The 22,676-nt window shown below is 43.4% G+C and overlaps 1 protein-coding gene across 4 annotated transcripts in view; it reads right to left on the bottom strand.

Moving 5' to 3' along the window:
- The window catches only part of DOCK1 (dedicator of cytokinesis 1), a 433,046-nt gene that overhangs the window by 165,898 nt on the left and 244,472 nt on the right, over positions 1-22,676 (bottom strand). For all 4 annotated transcript variants that reach the window (XM_064145308.1, XM_064145312.1, XM_064145309.1 and 1 more), the window contains exon 29: positions 21,536-21,630. In XM_064145308.1, coding sequence (XP_064001378.1) covers positions 21,536-21,630 — 95 coding nt within the window. The remainder of the gene's footprint in view (positions 1-21,535; positions 21,631-22,676) is intronic.

Here is a 22,676-nt window from a genome sequence, read left to right as displayed (position 1 = left end):
CTCTCACTCTACTCTGCCCTGGCAAGACAGCACTTGCAATACTGTGTCCAGTTCTGGGCTCCTCAGTTCAAGAGACAGGGACCTGCTGGAAAGAGTCCAGCAGAGAGACATGAGGATGATTTGGGGGACTTGAGCACCTCCCCTATGAAGAAAGGCTGAGAAACCTGTGGCTGTTTAGTCTGAAGAAGAGAAGACTGAGAGGGGATCTGATCAATGTATACAAATACCTGAGGGGTAGGCGTCAAATGGATGGGGCCAATCTCTTTTGCTGGTCAGCAGTGATAAGACAAGAAGCAAAAGCTACGAACTGGAATATAGAAGGTTTGGTCTCAACGTAAGGAGAAACTTCTTTACAGAGTGGGTGACAAAGCACTGGAACAGGCTGCCCAGAGAGGTTGTGGAGTCTTCTTCTCTGGAGACTTGCAAAACCCACCCAAATGAGCTTCTGTGTAAATTACCCTGGGGGATCCTGCCTCGGCAGGGAGGTTGGACTCGATCATCTCTGGAGGTCGCTTCCAACCTCTAAAGTTCTGTGCTTCTGTGTAAACAGAAAAGGTGCACACAACACTTACAGCCTTCCTCGTTTCATGGTCTTTGCACTTCAGCCATCCAACCCACACAAACAGGAAGAGAATCACAGACTGGTGGAGGCTGGCAGGGACCTCTGGAGATCATCTAATCTAACCATCCTGCTAAAGCAGGGACACCCACAGAACCTTGCCCAAGATCACAACATCCAGGTGGGTTTGGAATCTCTCCAGAGAAGGAGACTGCACAACCTCTCCAGGCAGCCTGCTCCAGGGCACCAGTACCCGCACTACAAAGAAGGTCAGATTGAACTTCCTGGGCTCCAGTTTGTGCCCACTGCCCCTTTCTCGATCACTGGGCACCACTGAAAAGAGGCTGGCCCAAATCCTCTTGCCTCTCACCCTTTAGCTCTTGCTGAGCATTGAGAGAATCCCCTCTCAGGCTGCTCTTCTCCAGTCTAAGCAGCTCCAGTCCTCTCAGCCTTTCTTCCTCACAGACTCCTTAGTATCAGACTCTCTCCAGCAGCTCGCCGTGCCTGTGGGATCCCAGAACTGGACCAAATACTGCAGGTATGACCTCACTAGGGCAGAGAAGATGAGCACTTCTCTTCACGAGCCTATCCTTGCAAAGGAGGAGTCTAGGAGACATTCACGTGATGGACTAAATTCCATATCCAGTATCTTTGAGGATAAGTTGACTTGCCACATGCTGAAATGCATCTGAATATTCACATTATTACAGGAAGACTTGTCCTGGCTGTGTGCTTTCCCACCTAACTGCTGCTGCACTTTGACCCCGGTGTTCTACCAGAAAAGAGCACAATAATGTGCATTAACAACTGCTTAGGGCTCACACCACATGTCCCTGACCCTCCAGGACCTACAGCATATGTATAAAGACCAACAGCAGCCTTGCCCATGGACGGCAGCTGGTGGCAGATTAATTGCCTTAGCCAGAAATTACATATGGTTCAGAGATGTGAGATCAAGGCTGAGACAAAGGGAGGTTCTCTCTTTGTTCTCCAGGGTTCTCCCTGATAGTGTGCTCCCCAAACCTACACTGTCCATCACTGCCACAGCACAACCCACCAGAACCCACATGGCCTAGGTCAAGGGAGTGAACCTATGCTGGGAACTGACCACAGCATATGAGATACAGCCCTTGCAGCAGCCCAGTGCTCTAATGCTGGCTCTAAACCAGCTGCAGAAAGACAGATGACACCTGAGCCAGCATAAAGCCTGCCAAAACAAATTATGCTGTCAAAAAAATTAACAAATTTAATCAGGGGAATGATATTGTACGAGATGGATGCTTTGTTTCATGGAGAAGTGATATTTTTCACCCAGATCTAGAGCAAGAATCTTCTGAGGAGTGGCTGAGTGACCTGGGGTTGTTCAGCCTGGAGAAAAGGAGGCTGAGTGGAAACATCACTGCTCTCTACAGCTCTCTGAATGGAGAATGAAGTCAAGTGGGCACTGGTCTCACCTCTCATGTAACAAGTGATAGCAAAAGAAGAAATATCTTCAAGTTGTACAAGGGGAGGTCTGGATTGAACATAAGTAAGTAAAAAAAACTTCTTCCCCAAAAGGGTTGTCAAGCCCTGAAAGAGGCTGTGGTGGAGACCCCATCCCTGGAGAGGTTTAAAAGATGTTTAAATGTGGAGCTGAGGGACATGGTTTAGAGGAGACTTGGCATTGCTGGGTTAACAGTTGAACTTGATGATCTCAAAGGTCTTTTTCCAATCAAAATTATTCCAGCATTCCAAGTTGTCACAATGCAGTCAGGAGAGAGCAGGCTCAGGGATAAGCAGCTCTCTTTCAGCTTACTCTTTCTGAAGCTTCCAGCAGGTACATTTTCATTTTAGTGATAATCACACTGACTTTGAAAAATACAGATTTCACACCTTCTGGAGCAAAGTTCAATGTCTGCATTTCACTGAAGTTCCTGGCAGTCACCAAACAACTCCCATAAAGGCAAGGTTGTGATGCTCTTCCCAAGGCTGACAGCAAGGGCTTAGGCAAGCTTAACAGTCAAGTGAGGGTGGGAAGGGTCAGGGAGGGAACAGCAAAGACCTTTCCAGAGCTCAGTCTTCCAGCTGGAGTGGCAGAGGGCTCTGCTTGCAGGCTGCTGAGTGCAGGCAGGCTTTAGAGGCAGGTAGGGAGGTGTTAAGTGCTGTCTTTCAAAAGCTTTTCCCATACGTGGCAGGGCAAAAGTCTGAAAAGCTGGGAGATAAAGCTACTGGCACTGGCAGAGCAAACACAGGCATATCCTTGAAGACACTGACAATGAAATACCCTTTGCAGCTCAACAGGCATTTGATGAATGCATATATATAAAGGAACTCAAAGAAGGAAAACATCTCCTCTGTATAGAATCACAGAATGGTTTGGGTTGGAAGGGACCCTAAAGGTCATCTAGTTCCAACCCCCCTGCCATGGGTAGGGACACCTTCCACTAGAACAGGCTGCTCAAAGCCTCATCCAACCTGGCCTTGACCACCACCAGGGAGGGCACATCCTCAACCTCTCTGGACAACCTGTTCCAGGGTCTCACCACCTTCCTTGTAAATAATTTCTTCCTAACATCCAGACTAAATCTCCCCTCCTACAGCTCAAATCCATTGCCCCTCATCCTTTTGCCACAAGCTCTTCAAAATAGCCCCTCCCCAGCTTTCTTCTAGGGCCTTTTCAGGTCTATAAGCAGTGTGATAGGTCACTATAAGGTCTGTGTTTGTGAACCCTTCTCTTCTCTAGGCTGAACAGCCCTAACTCTTTCATAACATTATTTTCAAGACCCCAAATGAAACACCTCCTGGAAATTCAAGGCTCATGCAATCAAAGAATAGCAGCTGCACAGACATTCTGTGGCACAAATGATGATGTGTATCCACTACCTGTTTATTCAGAACGCTCTGATACTGGGAAAGGTGAAAAACCAAGGAATTTACCTTATCATTTCAATCTGTTTCTCCCAAGAGCTGCCAATATGTTTTGCTAGCTGCAGCACTGCCTAACTGTACCACAAAAGGTTCTGATGAAAAAGAGAGAAACTTCTGTCAGCTACAGCTTAGCTAAATCTATGCCTGCTCTGCCATTAGGAAACAGAGAGATGACTTTCAGTCCTTCTATTCAGTGAGATAAACTTTCACACTGCTGATATCAATGACCTGGCACTTCTTTTCCCTCTAAATACACTTTAAACTTTTATTTTCCTATAATCCCACATGACTGTACAATCTGTCATGTCAGAGCATGGATAATTTTCTTTGGTTTTTGTTGTGTTTGGGGTTTTTTTTTAAGCTCTAGTTATTACTACACTGGCTGTGCTTTCTCACACTTGAACTGTAAAAGCTTCTTTTCCAGAATCTCTCCATGAAACATACTTCTGATCCTAAAATGTAATAACCCCCAGAAAAGGGATCACTGGCTTTTTGTGCATCGAGGCTCCTGCTCTCGGAAGCTGAAGGGCTGCATATTTGTCAGTCACTTAAAAAGGCAGAATCTCACAAGAGGAGCATCTTGGCAAGTTAACAGCAAACAGGGCTTTAGGCATATTTTTACCAAAATGTGCTAGTTTGAAGCCAGCTAGAATGTTGTGGTGAGAGGAACTAGATTGCAGGCTGTGAAAGGGAAACAATGGTGATGTCTACATCACTCATAGGCTTGCTGAGAGGTATGAGAACAAGAATCCAAACATAGATAAGGGAGTTGGGAGTTGCTCTCTGCCCAGGCTTTGAGCTGCATTTCTCTCTCTAACCTAACCTAATTAATCCACTTGCTTCCTAACACCCCTGGCCAATCCTCCATTCTTCCTTGGGCACAAGGCAATGTCTGGGGTAAGGTAGAGAGGAATGGGAGAAGGTGGAAGAGCAGTTGGGAGCCCCTCCTGGGGACTCAGTATCACAGTATCATCAGGGTTGGAAGAGACCTCACAGATCATCAAGTCCAACCCTTTACCACAAGCTCAGGTTTCTGGGAGGGCTGTTGTGTTTCTGTATTACCTTTTACCTTGTCTATTTCTGTACATAACTGTATATACTGTAAATATCTGCCTGTGTATTCTGCTAAGCTGTAAATATAAGCTGCATTCAAATTTCCAGAGCCAGATGAGTCCAGTCTGAGTGATTCCTAAAGTGTGGGGGGAGGAGAAGAGGAGGGCAGGGAACACCCAAACCACCACACAAAATTACATTAAACTATTGTGAAATAGATACAAAAGTAAATCATATCTAAACAGCAAAGTACTATTTTATCATACATACTACACCTCAGCTTAAGCAAGCTTACTCCTACACCACTCATTTACCATGCCACAAATGCGTGGCAGAAAAATCTTGCAGGAGCAAAATCTGCACTGGCAACGATGCAGTTAAATTATCATCAATATTCTGATACTATTTTTGGCCTTGTGCAACTTTGTTCTCCTTAAAATGGGCTGATACTGTCAGGAGAAGGAAATATCACAGAGGCTGGAGCTCTCCCAGTGCCAGCAGCTGTACAGCGTGGGCTCCAACTGGGTACAACAGACCCTTCTAGACACTTTTCACCTACAAAGTAGCATTTTGGTTCTACCAGAGCGATCCAGTTGTGTTTTCTCACCAATTCGTGGTGAAAGTACATCAGATGAGACTTTGGAAAGGGCAGAGAGCAAGAGGATACATCTCTGTACACTGCATCAATGGTGAAAAGTCATGTCCCAGGCAAAAAAATAAGGGGTAAAAAACATGCATAACTTTTAGTAATTCTTGAAGTCTGATAACCTGATGTGTTGTCCATACCTACAGGTGCACAGCCATCTCCCCTGGCTCACTATGTGAAGCATAAACTTCTCCAAAACCTGTTTCATTTTTGGGTCTCCTGTCCCTCAGGTTTAAAATCTCCTGAGCTCTCACTCAAGCATCAGGAAAACATCTTGCATTTCTTGACTGATAGCTCAAGAGCAGTAAGACACAAGGGACAAACTTAGAGCTTTTTGTGACTTCCCAGTGGTTGTTATTTCTGTATGACAAAAAGGTGAGAGATAGAGAGCAGCCAGAAGGAACATCCAGGAATGTTCTAGAGACTGATTAGAATATGGAAAGTCTATCAAGAGGAACCCACACAGTGCTCTGTTTCCTGTGATGGTGGTTGATGCATAATGAGAAGACCACCAACTCAACTTTCTTTTCCTCTCAGTATTACAATCTTCTCTAGAAGGAATTCCCATCTCAGCAGGAAGAAAGAGCAAAAGGTTTTCCCTGACACCACTAAGGGTTTTGCTCCATGTGACAGCAACTGTAGCCCACCTTTGCTCCACCATCCACGTGCTCCTGTGTGGTTCTTCTACTCCTGTTTCCTATGGGAATTCCTCAGGAGAGCAAAATCTCCCACTGACCTGTAAATCAATAGGCTTGGGTTTTTCCTTCTCTATCTGAAATATGAGAAGAGGCATGAACTTCCACATTTCAGATACTTCATATTAAAGAAAATACGAGAATTAAAGTGCAACTGGTTTTTAGAACAGTAAATTAAAATGTTTTCTACTTTTTATTGGCTGATCAGCCCAAAGTGACATTTTCTCTCCCACCTCTAAGCACTGAAAATAACAAAGTCACTAATTGACAGCCAAAGCCACAGATTTTAAAGTCCCACTTCAAAGCTAACTATAGAAACCTTCATTATAAAGAGCCAAGAGGAGTATTTAAGACTGAACTTCCATTTGGAATACAGAAATAAACTCCTTTTTGTTACTTCCAGAGACTACTGAAAGAGTTAAAGACCAGTAAAACTCAAGTGTGGGAAAGCAGCACACATGTCACAAACTAAGTCTATTTAAATGTGCAACACTACTAACTGAAATGAAGCTGAGATGGCAAAACAATGATTTCAAGTGAAAATTGCTCCAGCTTCCATGTTAAAAATAGACATCACCTGATGTTAGCTTGTACCATAGTAAAAATGGAGTCCTGTGAACATGTTCGTCCATTTAACACCCTCAGCTTCATTTAATTACCTACTTCATGCTGCTTTAAGAAAGAAAGGTTCACACATTCTTGTTCATGCCACACATTCTGTGCCAGGAAAAAAAAGTGCAGCAATTTCATATTTGGCTCTGTGATGTGGACAGCACTTCAAGCTGTGCTTTAACCACGCAGATCAACTCCAGCCAGGCAGTTGCCCCACAGTAGTCACTGACTTTCAGGACAGCAGAAGGTCAAGTAATAGCTGGAAAAGCACATTGAAGTGGGTTTAGGTGTCCTTGTGTACATGCTGCACACATCACAAGGCCATACACTGTAAGGTAAGCGAGCACCTTTTTCCCTGCTGTCAGAAGTAAAATAGTTTGAAGCTGCATTTACGCACAGGACTATCAGAAGTCTGATTCAATGGCACAGCACCAAGAGGTCTCAAGGGACAGACTGCACCAGGGTACGTGGTCCTTTTGATGCCTGAAGGGAGAACAAGGACAGCACATAAAGGGAAGGGCTCCACTCTTTTTGGCTGACGGCCAGCATAACAAATTAGGAGAGGACTAGACAGTGTTTAACTTCAACCTTGTTCTCATCAGAGCAGCACGCTCCTGAAGAAGTGATTGGCCAGTCCCAGGCTGCTCTGCCTTGGGCCCATGGGTGGAAGGAGAGCCAGGACCACAGTTTGCATTGGAAGGGATCTTTCATAGAATCATAGAATCAAGCAGGTTGGAAGAGACCTCCAAGATCATCCAGTCCAACCTAGCACCCAGCCCTAGCCACTCAACTAGACCATGGCACCAAGTGCCTCATGCAGTCTCTTCTTGAAGACCTCCAGAGACAGTGCCTCCACCACCTCCCTGGGCAGCCCATTCCAAAGGGAAATCACTCTCCTGTAGTCAGCAAGGACATCTTTGAGCAAGCTGCTGAAAGTGCAAACAACCTGACCTGGAATCATCCCAGGGATGCGGTACCTGCCACCTCTCCAAGCAGCCTGGGACAGCGTCCCACCACCCTCAGTGTATGTCTTCCTTCTGTCCAGACTAAGTCTCCCTTTTTTAGCTTAAAACCATCACCCCTTGCCCTCTCACAACAAGTCCTGCTCAAAATTCTGTCCCCAGCTTTCTGATCTGCCCCTTTAAGCACTGAAAGGCCACCAGAAGGTCTCTCTGAAGCCTTCTCTCCTCCAGGCTGAACAACCCTTAGCCTATCCTCACAGCAGAGGGGTTCCAGCCCTTGCATCATTATTGTGACCTCCTCTGGCCCTGCTCCAACAGGTCCATATGTCTCCTGCACTGAGGATTCCAGAGCTGGCTCCAGGAATGGGGTGTCTGCAGAGCAGAGGGGCAGAATCTTCTTCATCCACCTGCTGCCCACACTGCTGGGGATCAGCCCCAGGACACAGCTGTCTTGTTTTTTGACACATTTACAACTGAGACTTTGCTTTTTCGGGGGAGTCCAGAGAGCAATCACTCCTCCAGACCAAGCCACAAAACCTGGTGCTGGAAGGAGAGTGACTGATCTGCCACCAGAACTGAGCATGAGGAGTTATAAGGCATGTAGTCCCAAAGGCTTCATGGAATGAGAAAGCAAATCCCAGGCACCCACACTGGTGTGAATTCACACGTTTGTGATCTGACTCCCCTTGGCTTATACACAGCTACACTTTAAATTTATCTGCACACCAGGGGCTTCTAAGTGAGTTCAGACAGTAAAAGAGAAAAATAATATTAGAATTATACAACAACATTTTAAATTAGGGGCTTTTTTTTTTTCAGTCATAATTAGAAAATGTATAAAAACTAGAATCAGAAAATTACAAATTAAAGCAACTCCTCCACTAAATGATCTGATTAAAATGTAACCTGCCAGGGTTTTTGCTGCTCCTGAAACAATTAAAGCACAAACCAGGCAAACAAAAATGTGTAACAGCTTATTATCATTTAGTGTATAATATATTGAATTCTTCTTGCACAGCACCATTAGAGATAATGAGGAATTATCCCAAAAAATCAAACTGATAAATATATTGGTTGCTGTAGTATGCTCAGGAGTACAATCATCACAAAATACTTTCATGTCAAGCAAAGTTTAGATTCTAGGAGGGAAAATAATATCCCAATCATCTTTTATTTTTTCATTTGAAATTAATGTGGCAATGCTTTTTCAGATCTCAATTAGAGTCTTAGCAAAGAATTATCAGGTTCAAGCAAAGCCTGGATGAGGCACTTAGTGCCATGGTCTAGCTGACTGGCTAGGGCTGGGTGCTAGGTTGGACTGGCTGATCTTGGAGGTCTCTTCCAACCTGGTTGATTCTATGACATAAAATCTAATAGCCTCCTGCAGCTTTCTTTCAAAACAATGTATTAAACCCAGGAGTCTGCAAGTTGGGAAAGGGGGAAAAAACACCCCAAATAGTGCAAGTATCTGAAATAATGAGTTGGGTTTATTAATACTGTGTTAAAAACAAAAGAAACCAGACATCCACAGCATACTGTGGATGATGATTCCAGAATCATGGAAGAATAAAAGCTATTTGCAGTGTTATCTTGCTTTTGCTTATTGTAACCATTGAGCCAAGCTGCTGCTTTTGCTCAGTTGCATAGAGCTCACATGCTTGAAAGTATCACTTTTCTAAAGCCAATTCTCAAATGACAGGCTGTGAGGTGCCTCTCAATTGCTCACTACCCGTTTGTAGAACAAATATTTATGGACTGGTATTGTGCTAGTTTGAAGCTAGCTAGAATGTTTTGGTGGGGAGGATTAGATCACAGGCTATGAAAGAGAAACAGTGCTGATGTCTGCTTCACTCATAGGCTTGCTGAGAGGTGTAAGAACAAGAATCCAAACACAGATAAGGGAGTCGCTGCTTCTTCTCGGGGCATTGCCTGAGCTGCATTTCTCTCTAGCCTCTCTGCCATCTCTCTGAATAATCCACTTTGCTTCCTAACTCCCTGGCCAAACCTCCATTCTTCCTTGGGACTGGGGCGAGGTTGAGAGGGGTGGGAGAAGGTGGAAGAGTGGTTGGGAGCCCCTCCTGGGGACTCAGATTTCTGGGAGGGCTGTTGTGTTTCTGTATTACCTTTTCCCTTGTCTATTTCTGTCTATAACTGTATCTACTGTAAATCTCTGCTTGTATATTGAGCTAAGCTGTAAATATAAGCTTCATTCAAATTTCCAGAGCCGGCTGAGTCTAGTCTGGGTGATTTCCAAAGTGTGGGGGGGCAGGGAACATTCATACCATTACAAGTACCATCAAGGCAGATGACCACAGCAGGCCAGACTCCTGGTTTAGTAGCCACCCCTGCCAGTGAAGCTTCATGAAATACCCTGAATAGAAAAACCACAGAAGGAACATGGGAAGTCTAATGGATAAAGTATTATTCTCTGCTCACATTTCTGAAGATTCATAAGATACAGACAGCATTAAAAATGTCTTGAAGGGGTTAAATCTGCCACCACTCAAAGCAGGACAACCAGTTAATGACCAGGAATGCTGCCAAGTCTCCAACCATAGGACTGCCTTGCGACTTAAAAGCTTTGCAAAGGACCAAAAATAGCAACACTTTGTAATAGAAGAAAAGAAAAATCTCAGAAACCCTTTAGCTCCTTTTTTTCTTTTTTTCCTTCCCTTTTTCCCCCTTCATATATAAAACTTGAACTCAAGAACACCAGCAGCTGGAATCATTTTATCCCTGCGTGTTTCTTCCTAATTCAGGCAAAGATGTTCCCCAATGCGCAATGCTTTCCTTTAAAGTCACAGTAATTCTCTCACAGCAAATAAAAGGTTGAAGTGTCAGGGAATTTACCAAAACCATTTGGAGAAGCAGCTAACCACTGCTGAGCAATGCACACGTGCATGTTACTCTAATGCTCCACGGTGGTATTTTTTGAAGCAGGTACTGAGCAAGGGTCATTCTTTCCCCAGAAAAATTCAACGCGTCGTGTCCCTCCTGCTTTAGGATGAAATATACCTGCAGCCAGGTTTTACAGAGATCTACATTCCCAGGAGGAAAGCAAAACCCACACCATGGAAAAAGAGGTTTGTCAAGTGTAGCATAACAATAAAAGGCACCACAGGCAGAGCCCAGTCAATGGAAACTGGAATGGGCTGCCCGGGGAGGTGGTGGAGTCGCTGTCCCTGGAGCTGTTCAAGGTAAGATTGGACGTGGCACTTGGTGCCATGGTCTAGCCTTGAGCTCTGTGGTCAAGGGTTGGACTTGATGATCTGTGAGGTCTCTTCCAACCTTGGTGATACTGTGATACTGTGATGTTTGATGCGGTCACCCAGCCCAAGCCTACCTTCCTCACTGCACTAGGTCTTCAGTAAAAAAACCAATCATGTCTCCAAACACATGAAATAAATGTAATTTGAGCTATAAAATAATGAGGAACATGGTAATTTTTTACTACTGGAAGTAATTATTCCACCTCTAGACCCCAGAAGAGATTAGTCATGATACAAATGGAAGCAAAAAGTACTCAGAGAAGCAAAAGATGTTTTAAGAGGAGCTGGGAGAAGGCAGCATCTCATTCACACACCCCCAACACTCGCAGCTTTCTCAGTGCAAAGGCTGCTGCACAACTTCTCTAGCATAAGTGATCACAGATTATATAAATACAAATAAAGGACAAAACCACATCTATTAAACCCAGTAAAGTGCCAAAACACCAACTGCCCTTCAGTCCTCATGAAAGAATTGTCACCCGTGTACCAACTCTGCCAGGCACAAGGTTTGTAACTCCTCACGGCTGAGACAAGATAACCTGCTACAGGGGATGCTTCCTTTCCTGAAGTGAAGAATATGCCTTCAAGGAATCTCAGCCTTTTGAGTAAGGAATAAACCCTCTGTGTTATTTTGAACATAGTCTAGTACACTCATTTTACTCTCAGATCCAATTAATTTGACAGGTACAATACAAACCCCAAAATCCTACAAGGTCTTTACTGAAAAGGTCAGGACATTATGCAACCAGCTTTTCTGGACAACAAAAAGATTTCCCTTCTTGTACATCAACAGTATCACAGGTAGTCTTTCCATCTTCACCCTTAGTCACAGGTTGGAATGCAGAGAGGAATAGGAAAGTGCATTTGATTAACAAGTGACTCAGAGGTTGGTGCCTCCAACAAAACTTTGGAGTCTTTCATCTTGGGGAACTTCATATTGCCACAGGTCTGCAAGCAACAGATGGGATACAACTGACACAGAGGGGGAGAAGGACCCTGGCACATGAGCTGGCTGGGCTTGTTGAGAGGGCTTTAAACTAGAGTGGAAGGGGGAGGGGGTTAAACATGACAGCATTAGAGATAAATCAAAGGAAACTGAGGATGGTAGGCCAGAGATAGGGGTAAAAGCAGCAGCCCAGCTGAAGTGCATGTACACTAATGCACGCAGTATGGGTAAAAAACAAGAGGAGCTGGAAGCCTTGGTGCTGGAGGAAGACTATGATGTCGCCATCACTGAAACGTGGTGGGATGACTCACATGATTGGAGTGCTGTGATCAATGGCTACAGACTCTTCAGGAGAGACAGGCAAGGGAGAAAGGGCCAGGGAGAGGCTCTGTATATTAGGGATGCTCTGGATGTCATGGGGGTAGAAATCAAGGATGATCAAGGTGAGTCTTTATGGGTGAGAATTAAGGGGAAGGCCAACAAGACTGATATCCTGGTTGGAGTCTGTTATAGACCACCCAATCAGGAAGAAGAGGTTGATTTATTACTCTTTAAACAACTGGAGGCTGCCTCAAGACCACCTGCCCTTGTTCTGGTGGGCGACTTTAACCTACCAGACATCTGCTGGGACTTAAATACTGCAGAAAAGAAGCAGTCTAGAAGGTTTCTGCAATGTGTGGAAGACAACTTCTTATCCCAGCTGTTACATGAGCCTACCAGGGGGGCAGCCCTGCTTGACCTGCTGCTCACAAACAGAGAGGGGCTGGTAGGGGATGTGGTGGTTGGAGGCTGCCTGGGGTCCAGTGACCATGAAATTATAGTTTTCAATGATTCTATAATTTATCAATGATTCTATTATTTATCAGTGTCCATTCATCCTTATTTACAGATGAAGACCAAACTTTTGGGTATATCTCCATATCTGGAGTACTGTGTCCAGTTCTGGAATCCCCAGTTCAAAAACAACAGGAAGCTACTGGAGAGAGTCCAGTGGAGGCTATGAATCATAGAATCAAGCAGGTTGGAAGAGACCTCCAAGATCATCCAGTCCACCCTAGCACCCAGTCCTATCCAGTCAACCAGACCATGTCACAAAGTGCCTCAGTTCTTGAACACCTCCAGGGATGGTGACTCCACCACCTCCCTGGGCAGCCCATTCCAATGCCAATCACTCTCTCGGGGAAGAACTTCCTCCTAACATCCAGCCTAGACTTCCCCCAGGACAACTTGAGACTGTGTCCCCTTGTTCTGTTGCTGGGTGCCTGGGAGAAGAGATCAACCCCCACCTGGCTACAACCTCCCTTCAGGTAGCTGTAGACAGCAATGAGGTCACCCCTGATGCTTAAGAGACTCAAGCACTTCTGTGAGGAGGAAAGGAGAGATTCAGGGTTTTTTTAACCTAAAGAAGAGCAGCCTGAGAGGGGATCTTCTCAATGACCAGCAAGAACCAAAGGGTAGTGTTCAAGAGGATGTGGCCAGACTCTTGTGGTTGGTTGTTACCAAGAGAAGGGCTAGTGGGCACAAACTAGAACCCAGGAGGTTCCACCTCAAGACCAACAAAAAAAATATTTTCTGTGAGAGTACTGGAGCCCTGGAGTAGGCTGCCCAAACAGGTTGTAGAGAGTCCTTGTCTGGAGAGATTCCAAACCCACCTGGACATTGTGATCCTGGGCAACCTGCTTTAGGTGACCCTGCTTTAGCAGGGGACTGGACGAGATGATTTCCAGAGGTCACTTCCATCCCTCCCCCTACTCTGTGATTCTGTGTGGCTGCATGAGTTAATAAAAACTGGCTCCTATGAACGTGCCATGCTTTAAAGTTTTTTATCCTCAGTCATTAGGTGGTAAATAGCAGAAGCTTCTTCTATACAGATAAATATTTGTCGCCAAAGTAAAACAAAATTGCTCCTATTTGAAGACTTATTTCATTCTACTCCTGGATATAATTATTTTGTTGTTCAAGTTGCCTGCCCAGATTTTTAAACTTTATTCATAAAGAAAGCACAAAGTCAGAGATTCACACAGAATCACAGATTGCATTGGGTTGGAAGGGATCTTCAAAGGTCATCTTGTCCAACCTGTCTTGTCTCCAAGGATAGGACCTCAACCATATCCCTGGGCAACCTGTTACAGTGTTTTACCACTCTGACTGTAAAGAACTTCTTATGTCCTACTGCAATCTACCCTATAGAGAAATGTAGCACCAATTCCTTCAAATCAAACCTTTTTCTGCTCTTTGGGATCTTCTGGAAACAAAACATCCTTTCTCGTCCTGCATTTCAAACCCTTTTTTATCACAGTATCCTATCTGGAAATGTAAATCCTTTACATATTCCATAAGAACATATATTGAGTAAATGCTTTAATGATCAGTGTCTCAGTTATCAGTGCAAGCTGTCAAGTCAAGGCTACTACTAACCTCTTTGAACATGATTTTAATGTGGGCCTAAAGACTGCACCTACAGCTGGCAAAATTGTGATATGTCTTTGCATTTTCTACCCAGAATCTTTGTCATACTCAGGGGCTATTTTACCCTGTTGTGAAAAGCACATCCCCATCCATCAGCAGAATGGGATGGATGTTAAATAAGAGCTTTTGTGCTTGCACCTAATTTGACAGATGCAACTTGACCGGTCAATTACATAAGTGCAAAGAGCCTATTTTCTTACCTTTATTAAAAGCATTAGTGGTTTTGTTTCTATATGCCTGCATCAAGCAAAGCAGAATATGATAATGAAGCAAAATTTCAATGCTATAACCCCCTATTTGATTTTGGCTTTGGGTTTCTTGTCAGTAAGAGTAACTCCGAGGCAGCTGAAGGCTGGACTACATTTTAAGGTTCACAGTTACTCAAAACTTGCTTCAGTCCATAACCACTTCATTGTTTGCACACTATTGATGGTCACATACACAGCTGAAGTTAATTCTGAAAGCACAATATAGATCTGACAGGTACTGCTATGACAACCATGGAGCAGAACAGCCTACATTTCCCTGGAAGCTCCAAAAATAAACATGTACCAGCCGCTCTGCCAACAGTAAAAAGGTCCATGTTTACCAGACGTAGCTCCCTGATCTTCCTTCCTCTCTGTGCAAGCTTTGTTTCCTTTGTTCTGTTTTTCACACAGAGAATTCATTACGATTCTGAATCGGGGTTTCAGGACACAAACCTCCACCCACTTGCAAAGCTAATGAAGAACTAGAGGGGATCGGATAACACCCTCCAGATTCCCTCCAGAAAGCAAGAGGAAAAAGTTACATAGGCACAAGAAGCCTCCTTCTGACTGAGCAGCACCTCATGCCTTTCTGACTTCAAAAGGCAAAACAACCAGGTATTTTATGTAAATGTGGACATTAGGCATTAAAACAGAAATTGCACAGAAACATCAAATCCATTTTTCATAGGCAGCTCAGCTTCTACTGGAGCAGCTGCAGATGAAAGTAGTAGCTACAAATTAATATATCATAAGGTCTACCAAAGGAAGTGATTGTCTCAAATGCCAAGAGTAAGACCAAAGACTAAATTATTTCCATTTACAAAAAGGTAGAGAGGAACTGTTCTCATGCTCTGATTCTGTGTTTAATAGGAACCTAAGTTTGGCTTGTCAGCTCATGACAAAGTTAAAAACAATTTCTACAGCATTTCTGACTCATTTCTAAACATGATTTAGCAGGGAAGACTGTAAACAACACAAGATCCCTGCCTCATTCTGTTTTAAAACTACTTCCACAGTTAAAACTCCTTGAGTGCATCTTCCTACAGGGGATGCCTGGAATAAAGAATCTGACTCCTTGTCCCTATCCTGAAATGTAGCAAAGCCTCCTGACTCCCTGCAACTACTAAATCCATCTACTGGAGATTACCATCAAGACCTGTCTGATGGGAACACCACTGTGGGTGAAGATCAGACCTACATTTCATCATCAAGCACTTGGTGGATTGCAACAAAGGAGCTGTTGCAGTCACTGCCAACACAGCTGATAAAACGACTTCCTTTGATTCCAGTGATGTTATGACTTCATCTTCAAAGGATGTTATGACTTCATCTTCCTGAATCACAGAATGGCTTGGGATGGAAGGGATCTTTAAAGGTCACCTAGGCCAATCTGCTTGTAGTAAGCAGGGACATGTTGAACTAGAGAAGGTTGCTCAGAGCCACATCCAATATGAACTGGAATGATTCCAGGGGTAGGGCATCTGCCATTTCTCTGGGCAACCTGGGTCACCCTCAGCATAAAAGCTGATCTCCTTAGATCTATTCTGAATCTCCTCTTCTAACTTAAAACCATCACCCCTTATCTTGTCACAATAGTTCCTGCTAAAAAGTCTGGCCCTATCTTTCTATTAGCCCCTTTGAGTACTGGAAGGCCACAATAAGGTCTCCCTGGAGCCTTCTCTTCTCCAGGCTGAACAACCCCAACTCTATATATGGATATGGACTCAACAAAATAGACTACATATGGATAATAACAATTACTATATACTATTTAAATATATTTGGTCAGGCAATGGAACAGGCTGCCCAGGGATGGTGATGGAGTAACCACCCCTGAGATGTTCCACGATATGTGCACATGCCACATAGAAAGATTGTTTAATGCCATGGTGGTGCTGGGTAGATAGCTGGACCTGATGATCTTAGAGGGTTTTTCCATCTGAAACCATTCTATGGTTCTTTTCAGTCAACCACCCCAATGGGTACTGTGCTGGCAGTCACTGCCCTTTGAGGCATTCTGCTTTGCTCTGAGCGCAGCCTCTCGCTCTCCCAGCAGCAGCTGTTTCAAATGTATGCACTAAGGTCTATTATTCATTTCTGTCACCTTGTCATCAATGCTTTCTCCATCTCTGTTGCTGGGTATTGTTTACTGTAAAACAGTAGGTGATTTGGACCAAAATTTGACAGAGAAAGAAAAAGCTGTAGCAGCAACTTGAATATTCTTTCCTTTTACCCTATCTGACAACGCTACACACCACCTGATGAACCCCAACACTAAGTCATGTCCCATTTGATTAGCAGTCAGTAAAGACAGGATTGCCTTAAACATTTTAGTAAGAAACCAAAAGGAAAAGAGTGACATTCAAAGCCTTCAACTTCTAATGAACACATTGCTTTGCTAAAACTGCAGTTAATTAAATTAGAGGAGTCACTAAATAAAGCACTAAATGGCACAGCTAAGAATAAAACAAAAGAAACACTTGTCCCACCAGGTAGGAAGGTTCTTGGTGTTCATTTCAGCATTTCAAGTGATAACACAGCAAGACTATCTCTGCTACTGCCACGAAGGCATGCTGAGCTGTCCTGGGCCCAGAGATATTTCTTTAATTTCCCTTCCACCTGTGTAGGGGAAGGTGAGCTTGTGAGAACAGCCTTTGTTAACCCAGGACATGAGCCCAGAAACATCTTGTGTAGACTGAAGGGACCAGAAACAGAGCACCCTGAAGTTCTGAAGCACTGTGATGCAAAAGAATCACACAATCATAGAATGGTTTAGGTTGGAAGAGAACTTAAAAATCTTCTAGTTCCAACACCCATGCCATAGGCAGGGATACCTTCCACTAGACCAGGTTGCTCAAAGCCTTGTAGGATGTAGCTGTGAACACCTTCAGGGAGGGGGCATCCATAACCTCCCTAGGCAGCCTGCTCCAGTGTTTCACCACCCTCATTGCTGAATGATAGAGTTAAAAACTCTTAGGCTGAATAAGCATGTAATGAACTGGTTAGAAACCAGGATAACAAGAATGGATGCCCTTAAGCAAAAAGGAGGGGATGACCTCAAAGGTTACAATAACCAGAAACATGACACAGTAATTAAAAATGGTGTCTAAAGACAGCAAAATTCTGTCAACTTTTGTAGCTAATGCCTCGTTCCAGCTTCTTTACACAAGTCAGAGACAGATTTGGACCAAGATCAAACACTGAGATGTCTCCTCCATAATCTATGGGGATTTTAATACTAAACACCACACTTCTGAGAGGAGGATCATTTTAGTATAATGAAGTAAGTAGTAGGATAATGAATTACACAAGTGCACACATACAAGGATTTGTGTGTCAGGAAATCACATCTCCAGGCACATATAGTTTCTGTGGCTTTTGTGCTGTACAGAAACTGCTCCTGTTCGAGCTCATAGGGGCTGGATTTGCAGTTTATTGCCTGGCACCCATTTCAGCAGAACTGAAATAAAGCAAGTATCTCGACTCTGTCTGTCACCTGGCTTTGCACATCCTATTTTGGGACTTCAGCTGCACCAGAAATGTGTGCAAAGTACACAGAACAAGAATAATTTCCCTAACATTGATAGTGTGAATATTTAGGTATATAGGAACCCTACTAGTAAAGTTCTAAGAAGTATAGTACTAAATTATGACAATATATTTGCAAATATTCCTTTCACACAGTTGTTCACATATATTTATCCACTTCTCCTCTTCCCCCATGGCTACGACTCCTCCTCAGCTAGAGTATTTTTATCTATGATTAACTACCTGGAAGTAAACCATTGTATGGAGAGGAGCTGCTGGGCTGTCTCTGACATGAAGGTGAAGAGATGGTCTCTTCTGCCAGGCAACCAGCAGTAGCACAAGGGGACACAGTCTCAAGTTGTGCTGAGGGAAGTCTAGGCTGGATGTTAGGAGGAAGTTGTTCCCAGAGAGAGTGATTGGCATTGGAATGGGCTGCCCAGAGAGGTGGTGGAGTCACTCTCCCTGGAGGTGTTCAAGAAAAGGCTGGCTGAGGCACTTGGTGCCATGGTCTAGATGACTGGATAGGGCTGGGGGATAAGTTGGACTGGATGATCTTGGAGGTCTCTTCCAGTCTGGTTGATTCTATGATTCTATTTAAAGGACTGGTCGCTTCACACACAGGGCGATCTTAAGAGATCTACCTTCCAGTTCAGTGTTTTAGTCTCCTTTGTTTCACAACAGCAGAATGCAAAGAAACAAATGAGCTCACAAAATTCTGGTTACAGTTAAAGATTAGCCCATTGGCTTTGGCTTGTGGCACAGCAATACTCAATCTACAGAAAGAAGTGCTTGTGAATGGTATGCTCCCAGTTGTTTCTAATGAGAGAGGATGTGGTGGCTTTATAAGACAGATTTTTTTTTCTTAAATATTTCCTGGTTTTCTTCAATAAAATTTTATAGGGGAGAAAATAAACAGAGCAGATGGACAAAAAGGTATTTTACAAATCAGCTTTCTGTTTTTGGAAACCACATTAACTTCAGCAGGAAAAATGAAAAGCACTCAAATCCATTCAGAACCATTTAAAAATGAGCTGGTGTAATGAAAATGAACTTGTAAATTAGAGATGAACAACTCCCTTTAGCACTTCTGCAGATATTCATCAACACCAGACTTGAAAACCATTTCTGGTTTTAACTTTAAATACCACTTAGTTATTCTATGGATACTGAGGTTATTCAGGAGTATCAGAGATGTTAAGAATACATCCCACTTCTGCTTCTTCAGGACTTAATGTTCAGCATGGAAAAAAGTCAAGACTATTTTTAAGGATGAGAAAAAAAATCAAAGCCCCTACTCTCCCTGCAGTCCTCTGCATCACACTTTGCATTACTCCACACTTTCAGAGTGAGGAACTGCCTGGTAAAGATCCCTGTGTGCTTTAAAGAAGAATCTGTGGGGAGGGAAAAGGGAAAGACACTTTTCATTTCTATGACCATAATTCCAGAGTTTAAAAAAAATAAATAATGAAATCTGGCAATATGGTGAAGATAGGGTCTGGGGAACAGGTTTTATGAGCTCAGGAAAATGGGGGTGTTGACACTCAAATAAAGAAGGCTCTCCATGAAACTCCTCAAAAGGAGGATGGAATGAGCTGGGGGTCAGCCTCTTCTCCCTAGTAACAAGTGACAGGATGAGAGGGAATGGCTTCAAGTTGCACGAAGGAAGGTTTAGGTTGAATAGGAAAAGAAACTTCTTCCCTGAAAGGGCGAACACTGGAACAGGCTGCTCAGGGAGGTGGTTGAATTCTCCTTGCAGGAGATGCTTAAAAGATGCAAACAAGTGGTGCTGAGGGACATGGATTAGTACCAGACTTGGTAGATAGAGTTAAATAATGGTTGGATTTGATGACCTTAAAGGGCATTTGCAACCAAAATGAATCTATGATTCTATAATATAAGGAATACTCATTTTGTTTACACCTGGAGAAGAATCATGGCAATAATGTTCCCAGCACGATAACTGGCATTATTGCATTAACAGTGTCCAAACACAGACCTTCCCAATCCTATTTCAAGCTCCTAAGACATACAGCAAAGCACAGAGATGTTCTCCTGTTCAAAACGATGCCAAGTAACATACGCTGCGAGGGTTTCCAAAGCACCTGCAACGTGACTCTCAAGACAGTTTGAGTTCTTGAACCAAAACCACTTCCAAAATTAATTAAAAATAAAAAAAGGAGAGAAGGAAACCCAATGGGTTTGAGATCTTCCCCACCAGCTAATCTCAAAGGGCTCCTCATTTAAAACAGCAGGTGCTCTGCAAGCTGCAGCTACTCAGAAGTCCGTATCCATAACCAGTGGGTATTACTCCAAAGACAGCTGAATCTCCTAACTCATATCTATTAAGAATGGATTTTATTAGGTGGTATAAGGAGGTTTCAGAAGCCAAGACTGAAGTTATGGCACATTTCTATAACAAGAATAGGAGCTGTGGTTTCAGGGTTTTATATAAGTAACACTGACAACTTTATAGCCATGGTAGCTACAAGTAAGCACAGAAGAGATTTCTCCAGGCAACTGGTAAATATAATGGTTTTTTTTTCCTTATACTTTCATCACAGTACACATAAAAGCATTTGACACTTAATAAATGTCAAAAACATAAAGCAGGGGACAAAAGAATGCTAAATAATGCCAAAGCCACTGTTATTGAGGAGAAAAATATACATATATTAGAAACATTTGCACGTTGTCTCTTTCATTATTGGGCTGATGGAACTTGGGGTTGAAATGCCCTTCTCATTTTCCTGTTAACACCACTGAAAATAAAATTCATGGAATTGTTTGGATTGGAAGGGACCTTAGAGATCACTTAGAGTTCCAACTCCCCCTGCCATGGGCAGGGAACACTTTCCACTAGACCAGGTTGCTCAAGGCTTATTTCAGAAGACACAATTAGTCAGCATACAATAACTGTTAGTTCTTGAAGCCATATGCAAAACATATCAATAGCCCCAAAGGAATAAATTGAACTATTTTAAGATACTTATAGATCCCTTCTGCATCTCCAGTTTGTTACAAGAATCAGAACTCTTTCACCCTTCATTTGTTGTGGACTCCAAAAGCGCCAAGACCAATGCCACTGAAACACTGCCCTGCAATCCCCAAAGCCAAGTCTAAAAATCATTATTTGCATCACAGAAAGAAAGAAAAAATGAGGGGGCAAAATAAACCCATTCATAGGCTTACAGGATGTTAGGGGTTGGAAGGGACTCAAATTGATCATTGAGCCCAATCCCCCTGCCAGAGCAGGACAATACTATCTAACACAGGTCACAGAGGAACACATCCAGACAGGCTTTGAAAGGCTCCACAGAAGGAGACTCCACGACCTCCCTGGGGAGCCTGTGCCAGCGCTCTGGGACCCTTACAGCAAAAAAGTTCCCCCTTGTGTTGAGGCAGAACCTCTTTTGCTGCAACTTACACCCATTGCTCCTTGTCCTATCCCAGGGAGCAGTGAGCAGAGCCTGTCCTCTCACTCCTGGCAGCCCTCAGATACTTACAAACATCTATCAAATCCCCCCTAAGTCTTCTTTCCTCTAGAGTGAAAAGCCCCAGGTCCCTCACTGTTTCCACACAACACTGCTGTTTCAGATCAAAGACAAACCAGGAAGGTACACAGCTTTTGCCTCAGTACTCACTTATTCTGCATCATGTTCATTATAACCCAGTCGAAGGGATAGACATTCTTCCCAATGAGATTCTTGAACATGATGAATGTTTCCATCAGAAAATCCTAAAGGAAGAAAAAGAAATATTTGGAAAAGATCACTCTTGTAGATAAAAAAAAAATCAAAATACAATACCACTGTCAGTTATTAATGACTAAATTCCAAAGGTGTCCTGTGGTTCTGCTTCATAAAAAAGCCATTATTCATGCACAACAGACATAAATTCTACTATGGCATATTTATAGATGATGTACATAAATTCCTACAAGAGTCCTATTTAAATCTTGCAGAAATGATATCAGTAGTAATCCTGCATGGTGAACAACCTGTGGTGTTAGGAAGAAATCTTTCTCTAAAAGCAATTTTGCAGGGAAAAAAAACACCTTTTCTATGAAGTCTCACAGTCCCTTCTTGTGCAGTAGGTACTGCAGCATACATTTTGTGACGTGTGCCTGGTGCATGCTGGAAAGCTGTTAAGAGCAAAGAGGTGCATGGAAAGAGGAAAGAGTTGGGGTTGTTCAGCTTGGAGAAGAGAAGGCTCCAGGGAGACCTTATAGCAGCCTTCCAGTACCTGAAGGGAGCCTACAAGAAAGCTGGGAAAGGACTTTGTAAAAAGACTTGTAGGGATAGGATGAGGGGGTATGAATTTGAGCTGGAAGAAGGGAGATTTAGACTGGAGATTAGGAAGAAATTCTCTGCTGTGAGCACTGAGAGACACTGGCACAGGTAATGCCCAGAGAAGTTGTGGATGCCCCCTCCCTGGAGGCATTCAAAGCCAGGAGGGATGAGGCCTTTAGCAACCTGGTCTAGAGGAAAGTGTCCCTGCCCATGGCAGGGTTTTTAGTGCCATGGTCTAGTTGACTGGATAGGTCTGGGTGATAGGTTGGACTGGATGACCTTGGAGGTCTCTTCCAACCTGGTGGATTCTATATTCAAAATAACTATTCAAATGTTAAAAAAATAACTAAGGTCCTTTCCAACCTAAACCATTCTATGATTTTATGAAAACCTGAGACATTAATTTTAGTCTTATGATTACAGTAAAAATACTCCATGGAGTCAGTTGTTGAGCTTTTCTCCTTGTGAATATCCTCCCAAACTGTTCTCTTGC

The sequence above is a fragment of the Pogoniulus pusillus genome, chromosome 6 (assembly GCF_015220805.1).
Source record: "Pogoniulus pusillus isolate bPogPus1 chromosome 6, bPogPus1.pri, whole genome shotgun sequence".
Classification (NCBI taxonomy): domain Eukaryota; kingdom Metazoa; phylum Chordata; class Aves; order Piciformes; family Lybiidae; genus Pogoniulus; species Pogoniulus pusillus.
Note: the sequence above shows the minus strand (reverse complement) of the source record. Positions and strands in the feature narration are given on the sequence as shown.